A 13,651-nucleotide genomic window follows, 5' to 3' on the forward strand; every position below is an offset into this window, starting at 1 on the left:
TTATTTTGTAGATGTGATGGATAAAATCCTATTATTCTATTTTTCAGGCACTTCGAGCAGTAGAAACATTCCTGTCTTTCATGGTGCTATTTAACTATTTCATTCCAATATCTATGTATGTAACTGTAGGTGAGTATTTCTTTGTATTATTTACTTTTTACAGTTCATTAAAGATGCAACACAGTTGACTAATGGCATTTCAGTAATCTATCAAATACCAAAAGGTATGATGAATATAGCTGTGAAAATCATTCAAATGGACAAACATTTATGCATCCTCGATACTCCAGGGGTTCCGATCACTTACGATCTCTACACCCCTGGACTATCTCATAGTAATACTGGAGGCAACAGAATAGAAAAGGTAATTTAGTCATTTGATTTACACCAAAAGAGCCGTATAATGGTACACTGTGGTTGACTGTGTGGCTTTGATGTAAGGCGTCGGTCTCTCTGTAGTCTTCAAAGGAAATCATTGCTGGCCTGTGATTGGTCAAATGTTTTCCGCTGAGCTACCTTCAATTTCACTATTATGAGATAGTCCAGGGGTGTAGAGATTGTAAGTGATCGGAACCCCTGGAGTATCGAGGATGACATTTATGATGCCTTATAACCATTAGTTTCAACATTGTAACTATTGTAATTCTCAAATTAAACTAAAGCTCTTTCTAATTAAGTTTATTCTTTATAGAAAAGCATTGCTAAGAGAAGTCAAAAAATTTTCCTATGATTAATTTTTTCCTAACATGTTAGATTTTGGAAAGAGGAGTTAGATATAACATGGTTGAAAATGGAATTAAAACTACATGGAAGTTACAATATAATTGTGAATCAAGCATATCCATTTGATTCAATGTATGGTGTCAAATTTAAAGGAATTTCACTATTTTGAAAATTAGAATTTTAATTTAAGGATTCCCTTGAAGTTAGAAAATGTTTGTGAAACTGGGCCCAGATTAATTTCATTTTAATCAAACTGTATCTGTCATGAACATTATTGATTGTTTTGCTGATTAGTAGTTTACAAATTATACTTTTTTTTTCCAATTCATCGTGTTTTCCAGAAATACAGAAGTTTATAGGCTCGTTATATTTTGGCTGGGACCTTGATATGTATGATGAAAAAATGGAGCAGCCAGCTAAAGCAAATACATCTGATCTCAATGAGGAATTGGGCCAGGTTAGTACACAAAGCATCTATTTTCCATGAAACTGTAATCCTAGTATTTTCATCTGACATCATTACTTATATGTAAATGTATAATAATAGTATTATTATAGTATACCTCCTTAACTTATGAGGTCAATTTAGATTTCAATTTTTCAATTTTAAACAATTTAATTTATAAATGTCAAAGGGACTAGACATCAGAACTTACTAGATCATCAATTATCGAGATGTGGGTGTCTTAATAAAGGTTTCACAAATCAGAAATCTTCAAACGTTTTCTTGTCAATAACATTGTATTTTCTTGTCAATAACATTGTATTTTCTTGTCAATAACATTGTATTTTCTTGTCAATAACATTGTATTTTCTTGTCAATAACAGTATGCTTGTATTGACTAATGTGAATATTACATAGTAGAAGGGGATGCTTTGTTTGCTGAGTTAAGATATATATGTGGCAATAATACCTCTTCCACCGAATATCATACATGTGTGACATATCCTCTGTTAGATGTCATCATCAGTACGTGTCTCGAGGGAAGGACTAGCCTAGATAGGTCTACAACTTAACAAAATGTTTCTTTTTTAAAATAAATTCAAAGTTTCTAGCAAACCATCATGACATGGTGGGCTATTAAAATCACCTTTCATCAGTGGTTCATCATCCTTCTGTCTGTAAAGAGCTTTTTTTCTACTATTTCTCAGAAAGTACTGATTCAGCAGAGCTAGCCTAGGATAGAGTAAAAGAAAACATTATTAACTTGAATCATTTTTTACTTTGTTGTATGTAGGTGGAGTACCTGTTCACAGACAAGACAGGGACACTGACGGAGAATGAGATGCAGTTCCGAGAGTGTTCTATAGGTGGGGATAAGTATATGGAGGTGGACTATATCTTGGTAGAAAAAAGAAATCCTCAAATGCAAGGAAGGCCCGTTACTCAGATGACAGTAAGTAAACATGATATTTGATATACAAATAAAAGATAAAGCAATAAATAAAAGGATTATATAATTATTACCTTAATCAGCTTAGAATTTAGGTCATCTGACCCAAAGGGTCAGGATGACTTATAGTAATCATGCTTTGTCTGTCTTTGTGAGCCATCTGCTCTGCGTAAACTTTTCACATTTTAAACTTCTTCTCAAGTTCAACTAGTGTGATTTAGCTGAAACTTGCATGAAATGATCTGACATGGTCCTGACCAAGTGTTGTTATTTTTCGGGTCGATTCGAAATCCAAGATGGCCGCTACAGCCGCCATTTTGAAAACACATTTTGAACTTCTTCTGAGGTTCTACTGGTGTGATTAATGGCTGAAACTTGCCAGAAATTATCTTGATATGATCTTTACAAAGTGTTACATCTCTGGTTGATCCCAAATCAAAGATGGCTACCAAGACACCATATCTGATTAATTTCCTATATGACTATTGCCAATATTGTCAGATGACCATTAAGGCCCTTGGGCCTCATGTTTCTTCAAAGAGGTGTGAGGAAAAAGAATCGACCAATCAGAAAGTCGAATTTAGTATGAAAACAAATGTTATCAACATAAACAAAATGGCCACTTATTGAGCTTTCGCTCTGCAATGTAAAAGATAATCTTGAGTCAATCAAAATGATTGCACTATCCTTAGCATGCTTACATTAAATGACACAACAACTGCATATATTGTCTGACATTTTCTAAAATACTTCTAGGCACAAGACTAGTAACATTTACTACTGGTATGGAATCTGGTAAGAATGTTTAATCAAATCAAGTTTTAATGACTGATCTTCTTTTCTTCTTAACAGAAAAAGATGGAGGACTTTTTCACTGTTTTAGCCCTGTGTCATACAACACGAGTGGATCACCCTCAGTCACACTTGACTGAAAAAAGTTCAGAAAGAGTATACGATCACTCAGGCATGGACTACGAATACCAGTCATCATCTCCAGATGAGAAAGCATTCGCTGAAGCTTGTAGAAGGTGAGAGTTTCCGTATAGATATTAACATTGGTAAAAAATATCCCAGGTTATGTTTTGTTGGGGATACTTTGGAAATAAAAAATTCTTGGTTTGATGGACAGTCAGTGATTATACCCTCACTTTTCACCAGGGTCTAGTTATTCAATAGGTGATAAGCTAGCCACAATTTTCAAATCAAGATAAAATTATTTCTTTTGGAGCTAACTTGACATAATTTTACATTTTCTGAAGTACTCCATTCTTTACCTACTGGCCAACTTAAGAAAAAAAGATGTAATCACAAGTGCATATTTTGCAGCTATAGATGAATGAAAATTTCATTTATCATGTGATCAAGTGAATCACTGTTTGAAAAAGCAGGCTATGTAGGTATGATTTTCTGTTATTCTGTCCTTTCAAGGTCTGTCTCATTCTGATTTCTTATGGAGGCAGGGACATATTTTTTATGCAACCTCCCCCCTCCCCCCCTCACCCTTTTACCAGCTTGCAACAAAAGTTTGGGGTTTTCTGGAATTGGCTTGTCTGTCTGTCTGTCTGTCCGTCTGTTTGTCCCTCTGCCTGTCTGTTTGTCAAGACAACTTCTCTTAAACTACTGGGTCAGATTTAATGAAACTTGAGGTTATTAATTAGCTGTTGTCTAGCTAAAACTCCTAGTTTGACAAAAACATTTCTGATTTCCAGGAAATACTAATATTGTGAAAATATCACTAATCTTCAGTACATAGCATACCTTTATCTGTATATGATGTACAAGAACTATCAATAGCCTTGTATGTAGGATCTTGATAGATATTGATCCTCTGGAAATGAATCCAATTTCTTCATCTTTACAGATATGGCATTGTCCTACATGGTATCCATGACGACCGTTTGGAGGTGACCTTTAAGGGTGAAATGAGACGTTACAAACTGTTACATGTACTTGACTTTGATCCAACCAGGAAAAGGATGAGTGTCATCGTACAGAATGAACAAGGTCAGAGTCAGATAGAAAAGACAATGTCAAGGTCATATGAGAAATGAATGTCAGGGTCATACAGCACTGGCAAGGTCAATGTTATAATGGATAATTGATGTCAGATTATATTGAAAATTATCATTTAAGTAATGCTAAAACATAAAAACACGGGAAGGTAAAAATTGCTGTCAACAGATATATTACGTCTTAGATATCTGTCCCTGTGGGTAGGTATCGATGGTGACGTCGTGTGTTTGCGAGTGCGACATAAAATAATGTACAATTAACTTCTTCGATCAAGGGAAATAACTCTGTAATGTGCAAAAATGGAACAATCTGCATGCTGAGTAATGAGAAAATAAAGTAGTTGATAATTTGTAGCATTCTTTAAATCTAAGATGAAATATTTTGATTTGTTCCCACCAGATGAGATTTACCTGTTATGTAAGGGTGCTGAGTCAGCCATTCTGGATCGTGTGAGGTCCGGAGCGAAGGAGGTCACCTTAGAACATGTCAATGACTATGCATTGGTAAGTACCAGGCCCAGATTTCTCGAAACAAAAGTGCAGACTTAAGTCAAAATTTAAGCTTTTCTCCTTATGTAACTTATATGAAAATTTATGACTTAAGCCAGTTTTTGACTTAAGTTTGTTTCGAGAAATCGGGGCCAGATCTCCTAGTTAGGATTCCTAAGTTCATGGGATGATGTGATGAAAAGTTCAGAATAATTTTCAAACCAATTCTTTCAGACTTGTCAAATCTAACATAGAGAGGGAACATAGTGACAATGCAACATATAAGTTTGTTTTACAAAGGAAACAAATAATTTGTAACTAAGCTCTATTTGGAGATACCATGTGAAATACTTTCAGAGATAAGCAGTTCTTCAGAATAAACACCAAGTATCCTAAAATGTTTGATTAAAATGATATAAGGAAATATGTTGTATCATATTTGTTTTTAGTTTTATGGTAGTTTTCTTGCCGTGGTATATTTTGTTTGTTTTTTGTGACAGCTTGGCCTTAGAACACTTGTGTTAGCAAGGCGCCTGCTTACTACTGAGGAGTATATAGACATTGACAATCGACTTCGACAAGCCAGGAATAGTCTGGAGAACCGAGAGGCTTTGGTAATTACCTTCTTATTGTATTTTACCATTTATAAGGATTGTCTATCTCCCTCATTCACCTATGTCAACGGCTCACAAACTGGGCGTCTTTTTACCTTGGGTTACAGAAAATAATGTCACAATGATTGCTCAGCACATTGCACCACCTATAGATATGTAGATAGATGGTCATTTGGTAACCTAAAAGTGGACTTATTAATCAGTATTAGTAATTAAAACTCGTGAAATCTGCTTAAACCGGCCAAATATGCTGGTTCCGATGACATTCAGTTTCGAAAGTTATGCTGTATTTACAATTCTTTAATTGCATTATCATGATTTAATATAGTTGGATGACGTTTTTGAGTACGTTGAGAGAGATCTGGATCTTCTTGGAGCTACAGCTGTTGAGGATAAACTCCAGGATGAGGTACCAGACACCATTCAGTCATTACAACAGTCTGGCATCAAGGTAAAATGACACTGGACAATCAAGGTTGTTACGAAATTAAAAAAGATGAGTAAAAATCTAAAGAGTGACCTTCTGTGTGAGAATGAAGGTCTAGGAGAGGACTTAGATATAGGCCTGTTGTTGTCCAATAAAAATGATAAAATTGACTGAAATATTAAAAAAATCTAAGGGAACTATGGCAATTATTTAAGTAAAAAAAGTGAAATTATATGTGTTCTTCATGATGTGTGCCCTAACCAGTAAGTGGTGTGTATATAGGTATGGGTGCTGACAGGAGACAAGGAGGAAACGGCAGTCAATATAAGTTACTCTGCAGGACATTTCAAACAAGGCTTCTGTGAACTACGCATTACCAAGATGACTTCCTCACTCCACTGTTCTGAAGTCATGACCAGAATGAAAAACATGTAAGTCACTTAAAACAGGAATAGAAAATTATTTATATAGGTCCTATAGTATACTGTCTTGGAACATTTTGATGAGTCCCAGTACAAAGAAACGCAAATGATTCTCCAAATTTTGGTGAGTTCCACAGACAAAATGATATGAGAATTACTGAAGTAATAAATGTAAACTCTTTGCAATAAAAATTTGGTCAAGCCCGAAATAAAGACTATTTATTCAGTACAAATATATACTATTTGTTTTTTAGGGTTTTAAGATATGATAAGGCCAAGGTCATCATTGCTGTAAATAAAATCTTGGCAAAGTTACCTCATTGAATACATCATTGAAACTAATTTCATGAGTCATTTAGGCATATGCCTTGCAGAAAATATTTTGCTTATTTTATAATTACCCGGTATGTGTTCTGAAGACAAGAGCAAGCTCCCAGAGACAAGCCGTTTGTCTTGATAGTGGATGGTGCCAGTCTGGGCTTCGCTGTAAAGGACCACACAGACCTGTTCCGAACCTTGTGTGAATCTTGTGTGGCTGTGTTATGCTGTCGAATGTCGCCACTACAGAAAGCTGAGGCAAGTATAACCTCACTGATCTAAAGGGCAGCAACTTATAATTACAGTAAAACATGTCAAAGTTAAATGTCAATTTTCATAGAACTCCTTTGAATCTCAACAAAGGAACCATTTTAGCACTTTATAGAAATTGACTTTGAAAAAATTGATATAATTTGTATTTAGGTTGGTGTAATTGTTTTATTTTTACTGCAGGTTGTGAAGTTGATAAAGAATTCCAAAACCAGTCCTGTCACTGCGGCTATAGGTGATGGAGCAAATGATGTTAGCATGATACAAGAGGCGCACGTTGGCCTCGGTAAGATATAATAATGAAAGATTTTACAATGAAGTGTGCCTGTAACATGTATCATCGAGACATTGAATCTCTGCCTTGTGGCTATTCTGAACGGTTTTCATAGAACTTCCAGCCAGTCTCAACAGCCATAATATTTAATGCTCTGATATCTTAGTATGATAAAATCAGTCCCCAAATTCTCGAAATCAATACAAGATAAGACCCCCAAATTTTTTAAAGAAAACTACAATTAAGACAACACAAAGTCAAAACTTACAGTTACTTTGAGCTTATTATATATGTAAATGTAATTTTGTTCTAAAATATTTACTTAGTAAGTTGTTTGTGACTTAAATTTGTTTTAAGAAAGTGGAGCCACAGTAGTTGATAGGATGTAAAGCACAAACATATTAGTCTATTTCTTATCAACATTTTGTATCAACATTTTGTATCAATGTTTCATGTCAACATTTCGTAATGTCGAATATTGACATTTTGTATCGTCATTTATACTTGATATAGGTTTAACATAAATGGTAAATAACAAAATGTTATCTTATAATTACTTTGATTAATAAATTATTTTAATGAATATGTTCTCATTGTAGGCATCATGGGAAAAGAGGGTCGTCAAGCAGTGCGTAACAGTGACTATGCATTTGCCAAATTTCGGTTTTTAAAACGAGCCATTCTGGTGCATGGCAACTATTACTATACCAGATTGGCTAATTTAGTGCAATACTTCTTCTATAAGGTAAGTATAAACATGGTATAGTGATAGAAAAATTAACAGACATACACAGGCGGGAGAAAATAAAATTTTGAATATAATTTATTGATTCATGTTTCTTTAGTGTAATAGCGCAAGTTCTTCCTTGAATTTCTTTTCTTCTAATAATGGAACTATACTCAGTGTTCAGCAATGTCATATGGTTATATATTAAAAACAATATGGAATATTTGTTGCACTTATTGTGATGCAGGCAATTAATTATATTTCTTCATTTTAATAGAATAAAGAATTAATTGCCTGCATTGCATAATATAAATAAATCACTTAAAATTTTAACTTAAAAGTTATTTTTTTAACGGAATCTTGCACTTGTGTCATGTGATATTCATTTAACTTACAGAACTATTATATTTATAATCATTAATAAATAATGAGGAAAAATGGTCTGTCAGTAAATCCAATACTACATAAATGGCCACTCGTGAATGATTCCTTGTTTCTCGTGTCCCATTGACCAGATTTCAAATTTTTCATTAATGCGCATAAAGAATCAACTGAAGGATTTTTATTTTATTTCTCTTATTATTATTTTTTATATTTCTTTTTTTCAGAATATAGCTTTTGTTACGGCCCAACTTTACTATGCAGTTTTCTCAGGATTTTCACAACAAGTAAGTCAATGTTTTATACATAGAAAAACTTTTATCTGTTGAATTGATTTTGAAATTGATTAATGTGGGTCTTTTGTATAAAAATCCATTTTCACACACAAACGTGGCTGTTTTATATTTAAATCTTGAATTTGTAATCGAAAGCATACCAACTTGATGTTTTTAATCTTTGATTTGATGTGTTTCTACATTACAGACTATATACGATGTGATGAATCTCGCCATCTTTGATTTGATGTGTTTCTACATTACAGACTATATACGATGTGATGAATCTCGCCATCTTTGATTTGATGTGTTTCTACATTACAGACTATATACGATGTGATGAATCTCGCCATGTACAACATCACATTTACCTCCTTACCAATCTTCATCTACAGTCTCTTTGAAAAGCCCATATCACAGAGAGAACTACTAGAGAATCCACGCCTTTATAAGTAAGTTTGGTGATGATACATGGATATGGACATTTCAGCCGCATTAGTCCAACAGCTAGCTTTTGTGGCTGTGTGGATGAGTGTGGATACTGTGTATCGTTGTTAACCAACGGTGAGCGGGGCCCACTCTTGGATTGCTGACCGCTCCGTTGGTTTGAACCCCGGCAGCGGCATGTTACAGTTTTTTAATGTCCTATCCCAGTCCTATATGTTACAGTTTGTATTTATGATGTCCTATCCCAGTCCTTCATGTTACAGTTTTTTAATGTCCTATCCCAGTCCTCATGTTACAGTTTTTTAATGTCCTATCCCAGTCCTCACGTTACAGTTTTTTAATGTCCTATCCCAATCCTTCACGTTACAGTTTGTATTTATAATGTCCTATCCCAGTCCTCACGTTACAGTTTGTATTTATATGTCCTATCCCAGTCCTCACGTTACAGTTTGTATTTATAATGTCCTATCCCAGTCCTTCGTGTTACAGGTTGTATTTATAATGTCCTATCCCAGTCCTCACGTTACAGTTTGTATTTATAATGTCCTATCCCAGTCCTTCATGTTACAGTTTGTATTTATAATGTCCTATCCCAATCCTTCACGTTACAGTTTGTATTTATAATGTCCTATCCCAGTCCTTCATGTTACAGGTTGTATTTATAATGTCCTATCCCAGTCCTCACGTTACAGTTTGTATTTATAATGTCCTATCCCAGTCCTTCATGTTACAGTTTGTATTTATAATGTCCTATCCCAATCCTTCACGTTACAGTTTGTATTTATAATGTCCTATCCCAGTCCTTCATGTTACAGTTTGTATTTATAATGTCCTATCCCAATCCTTCACGTTACAGTTTGTATTTATAATGTCCTATCCCAGTCCTTCATGTTACAGGTTGTATTTATAATGTCCTATCCCAGTCCTCACGTTACAGTTTGTATTTATAATGTCCTATCCCAGTCCTTCATGTTACAGTTTGTATTTATAATGTCCTATCCCAGTCCTTCACGTTACAGTTTATATATTTATAATGTCCTATCCAAGTCCTTCATGTTACAGTTTGTATTTATAATGTCCTATCCCAGTCCTCCATGTTACAGTTTGTATTTATAATGTCCGATCCCAGTCCTTCATGTTACAGTTTTTTAATGTCCTATCCCAGTCTTTCATGTTACAGTTTGTATTTATAATGTCCCTATCCCAGTCCTTCATGTTACAGTTTGTATTTATAATGTCCTATCCCAGTCCTTCATGTTACAGTTTGTATTTATAATGTCCTATCCCAGTCCTCACATTACAGTTTGTATTTATAATGTCCTATCCCAGTCCTTCATGTTACAGTTTGTATTTATAATGTCCTATCCCAGTCCTTCATGTTACAGTTTGTATTTATAATGTCCTATCCCAATCCTTCATGTTACAGTTTGTACTTATAATGTCCTATCCCAGTCCTTCATGTTACAGTTTTTAGCTCACCTGGTCCAAAGGACCGAGGTGAGCTTATGGGATACCGCAGCGTCCGGCGTCCGGCGTCCGGCGTCCGGCGTCCGGCGTCCGTCAACAATCGACTTCTTCTCCATAACCGCTGGTCGGATTTCAACAAAATTTGACTGGTAGCATCCTTATGGGCTACTAACTGAAAATTGTACAAATGATGGGGCTGACCCCCCGGGGGCCTGAGGGGCAGGGCCAAAAGGGGTCAATTTGGCTATTTCCATATAAACGACTTCTTCTCTGAAACCAAGCATGGGATAGCACCCATAATGCAATGGTAGCATCCTTATAGGGTGGGGATTCAAAATTGTACAAATGATGGGGCTGACCCCCCGGGGGCCTGAGGGGCGGGGTCAAATGGGGTCAATTTGGCTATTTCCATATAAACGACTTCTTCTCTGAAACTAAGCATGAGATAGCACTCATAATGCAATTGTAGTATCGTTATAGGGTGGGGATTCAAAATTGTACAAATGATGGGGCTGACACCCGGGGGGGGGGGGGGGGGGGGGGGCTGAGGGGCGGGGTCAAAAGGGCTCAATTTGGCTATTTCCATATAAACGACTTCTTCTCTGAAACCAAGCATGGGATAGCACCCATAATGCAATGATATCATCCTTATAGGGTGGGGATTCAAAATTGTACAAATAATGGGGCTGACCCCCCGGGGGCCTGAGAGGCGGGGTCAAAAGGGGCCAATTTGGCTATTTCCATATAAACGACTTCTTCTCTGAAACTAAGTATGGTATAGCACCCATAATGCAATGGTAGCATCCTTATAGGGTGGGGATTCAAAATTGAGCAAATGATAGGGCTGACCCCCGGGGGCCTGAGGGGCGGGGTCAAAAATGGTCAATTTCCATATAAATGACTTTTTCTCTGCAACTTAACATGGGATTGCGCTCATAATGCAATGGTTACATCCTTATAGGGTTTGGATTCAAAATTTTGCAAATGATGGGGCTGACCCCCCGGGGGCCTGAAGGGTGGGGTCAAAAGGGGTCAATTTAGCTATTTCCATATAAACGACTTCTTCTCTGCAACTAAGAAAGGAAGAGTGCTTATAATGCAATGGTAGCATCCTTATAGGGTTGGGATTTGAAATTGTACAAATGATAGGGCTGACCCCCGGGGCCTTAAACGGCAATAGATGCGAGGTCAAAAAGGTCAATTAGGCTACTATTTTCATATAAATTACTTTGTCTCTGAACCTATGTATTGGATAGCATATTTGTATGGTATCAATAGCATCATTGTATGGTTGTGATTCAAAATTAAACTTTGGGAGTCAATTTTGCTTATTTTTCTAATTGTCAGATTCTTGTGATAATTACTAACAAAAAACCAGGTGAGCGATACAGGCCCTCTGGGCCTCTTGTTTAATGTCCTATCCCAGTCCTCACGTTACAGTTTGTATTTATAATGTCCTATCACAGTCCTTCATGTTACAGTTTGTATTTATAATGTCCTATCCCAATCCTTCACGTTACAGTTTGTATTTATAATGTCCTATCCTAGTCCTTCATGTTACAGTTTGTATTTATAATGTCCTTTCCCAGTCCTCACGTTACAGTTTGTATTTATAATGTCCTATCCTAGTCCTTCATGTTACAGTTTGTATTTATAATGTCCTATCCCAGTCCTCACGTTACAGTTTGTATTTATAATGTCCTATCCCAGTCCTTCATGTTACAGTTTGTATTTATAATGTACTATCCCAGTCCTTCATGTTACAGTTTGTATTTATAATGTCCTATCCCAGTCCTTCACGTTACAGTTTGTATTTATAATGTCCTATCCCAGTCCTTCATGTTACAGTTTTTTAATGTCCTATCCCAGTACTTCACGTTACAATTTGCATTTATAATGTCCTATCCCAGTCCTTCATGTTACAGTTTGTATTTATAATGTCCTATCCAAGTCCTTCATGTTACAGTTTGTATTTATAATGTCCTATCCCAGTCCTCACGTTACAGTTTGTATTTATAATGTCCTATCCCAGTCCTTCATGTTACAGTTTTTTAATGTCCTATCCCAGTCCTCACGTTACAGTTTTTTAATGTCCTATCCCAGTCCTCACGTTACAGTTTGTATTTATAATGTCCTATCCCAGTCTTTCATGTTACAGTTTGTATTTATAATGTCCTATCCCAGTCCTTCATGTTATATGTTGTATTCATAATGTCCTATCCCAGTCCTTCATGTTACAGTTTGTATTTATAATGTCCTATCCCAGCCCTTCATGTTACAGTTTGTATTTATAATGTACGTCCTTTCCCAGTCCTCACGTTACAGTTTGTATTTATAATGTCCTATCCCAGTCCTTCATGTTACAGTTTGTATTTATAATGTCCTATCCCAGTCCTTCACGTTACAGTTTGCATTTATAATGTCCTATCCCAGTCCTTTATGTTACAGTTTGTATTTATAATGTTCTATCCCAGTCCTTCATGTTACAGTTTGTATTTATAATGTCCTATCCCAGTCCTTCACGTTACAGTTTGCATTTATAATGTCCTATCCCAGTCCTTCATGTTACAGTTTGTATTTATAATGTTCTATCCCAGTCCTTCATGTTACAGTTTGTATTTATAATGTCCTATCCCAGTCCTCACGTTACAGTTTGTATTTATAATGTCCTATCCCAGTCCTTCATGTTACAGTTTGCATTTATAATGTCCTATCCCAGTCCTTTATGTTTCAGTTTGTATTTATAATGTCCTATCCCAATCCTTCATGTTACAGTTTGTAATTATAATGTCCTATCCCAGTCCATCATGTTACAGTTTGTATTTATAATGTCCTATCCCAGTCCTCACGGTACAGTTTGTATTTATAATGTCCTATCCCAGTCCTTCATGTTACAGTTTGTATTAATAATGTCCTATCCCAGTCCTCACGTTACAGTTTGTATTTATAATGTTCTATCCCAGTCCTTCATGTTACAGTTTGTATTTATAATGTCCTATCCCAGTCCTCATGTTACAGTTTGTATTTATAATGCCCTATCCCAGTCCTTCATGTTACAGTTTGTATTTATAATGTCCTATCCCAATCCTTCACGTTACAGTTTGTATTGATAATGTTCTATCCAAGTCCTTCATGTTACAGTTTGTATTTATAATGTCCTATCCCAGTCCTTCATGTTACAGTTTGTATTTATAATGTCCTATCCCAGTCCTTCATGTTACAGTTTGTATTTATAATGTCCTATCCCAGTCCTTCATGTTACAGTTTGTATTTATAATGTCCTATCCCAGTCCTCACGTTACAGTTTGTATTTATAATGTCCTATCCCAGTCCTTCATGTTACAGTTTGTATTTATAATGTCCTATCTCAATCCTTCATGTTACAGTTTGTATTTATAATGTCTTATCCCA

General features: G+C 35.7%; 1 protein-coding gene and 1 pseudogene across 10 annotated transcripts in view; one reads left to right on the plus strand and one right to left on the minus strand.

Moving 5' to 3' along the window:
• The window catches only part of LOC138308258 (uncharacterized), a 465,904-nt pseudogene that overhangs the window by 47,259 nt on the left and 404,994 nt on the right, over positions 1-13,651 (minus strand).
• LOC138307326 (phospholipid-transporting ATPase IF-like) overlaps positions 1-13,651 on the plus strand; it is a 59,200-nt gene that overhangs the window by 21,020 nt on the left and 24,529 nt on the right. For 9 of the 10 annotated variants that reach the window (XR_011205968.1, XR_011205966.1, XR_011205967.1 and 6 more), the window contains 14 exons: positions 48-129; positions 1,065-1,180; positions 1,962-2,120; positions 2,970-3,145; positions 3,979-4,121; positions 4,530-4,633; positions 5,119-5,232; positions 5,561-5,683; positions 5,942-6,090; positions 6,501-6,657; positions 6,853-6,955; positions 7,543-7,688; positions 8,279-8,338; positions 8,651-8,778. Coding sequence is in view for 7 of the 10 variants with exons in the window: in XM_069248010.1 (XP_069104111.1) it covers positions 48-129; positions 1,065-1,180; positions 1,962-2,120; positions 2,970-3,145; positions 3,979-4,121; positions 4,530-4,633; positions 5,119-5,232; positions 5,561-5,683; positions 5,942-6,090; positions 6,501-6,657; positions 6,853-6,955; positions 7,543-7,688; positions 8,279-8,338; positions 8,651-8,778 (1,760 nt within the window). In the remaining 3 variants the exon portion in view is untranslated. Of the gene's footprint in view, positions 1-47; positions 130-1,064; positions 1,181-1,961; positions 2,121-2,969; positions 3,146-3,978; positions 4,122-4,529; positions 4,634-5,118; positions 5,233-5,560; positions 5,684-5,941; positions 6,091-6,500; positions 6,658-6,852; positions 6,956-7,542; positions 7,689-8,278; positions 8,339-8,534; positions 8,779-13,651 lie in introns of those variants that run through there. The other variant, XM_069248013.1, reaches the window with a different exon arrangement.

This window comes from Argopecten irradians, chromosome 14 (genome assembly GCF_041381155.1).
Source record: "Argopecten irradians isolate NY chromosome 14, Ai_NY, whole genome shotgun sequence".
NCBI lineage: Eukaryota > Metazoa > Mollusca > Bivalvia > Pectinida > Pectinidae > Argopecten > Argopecten irradians.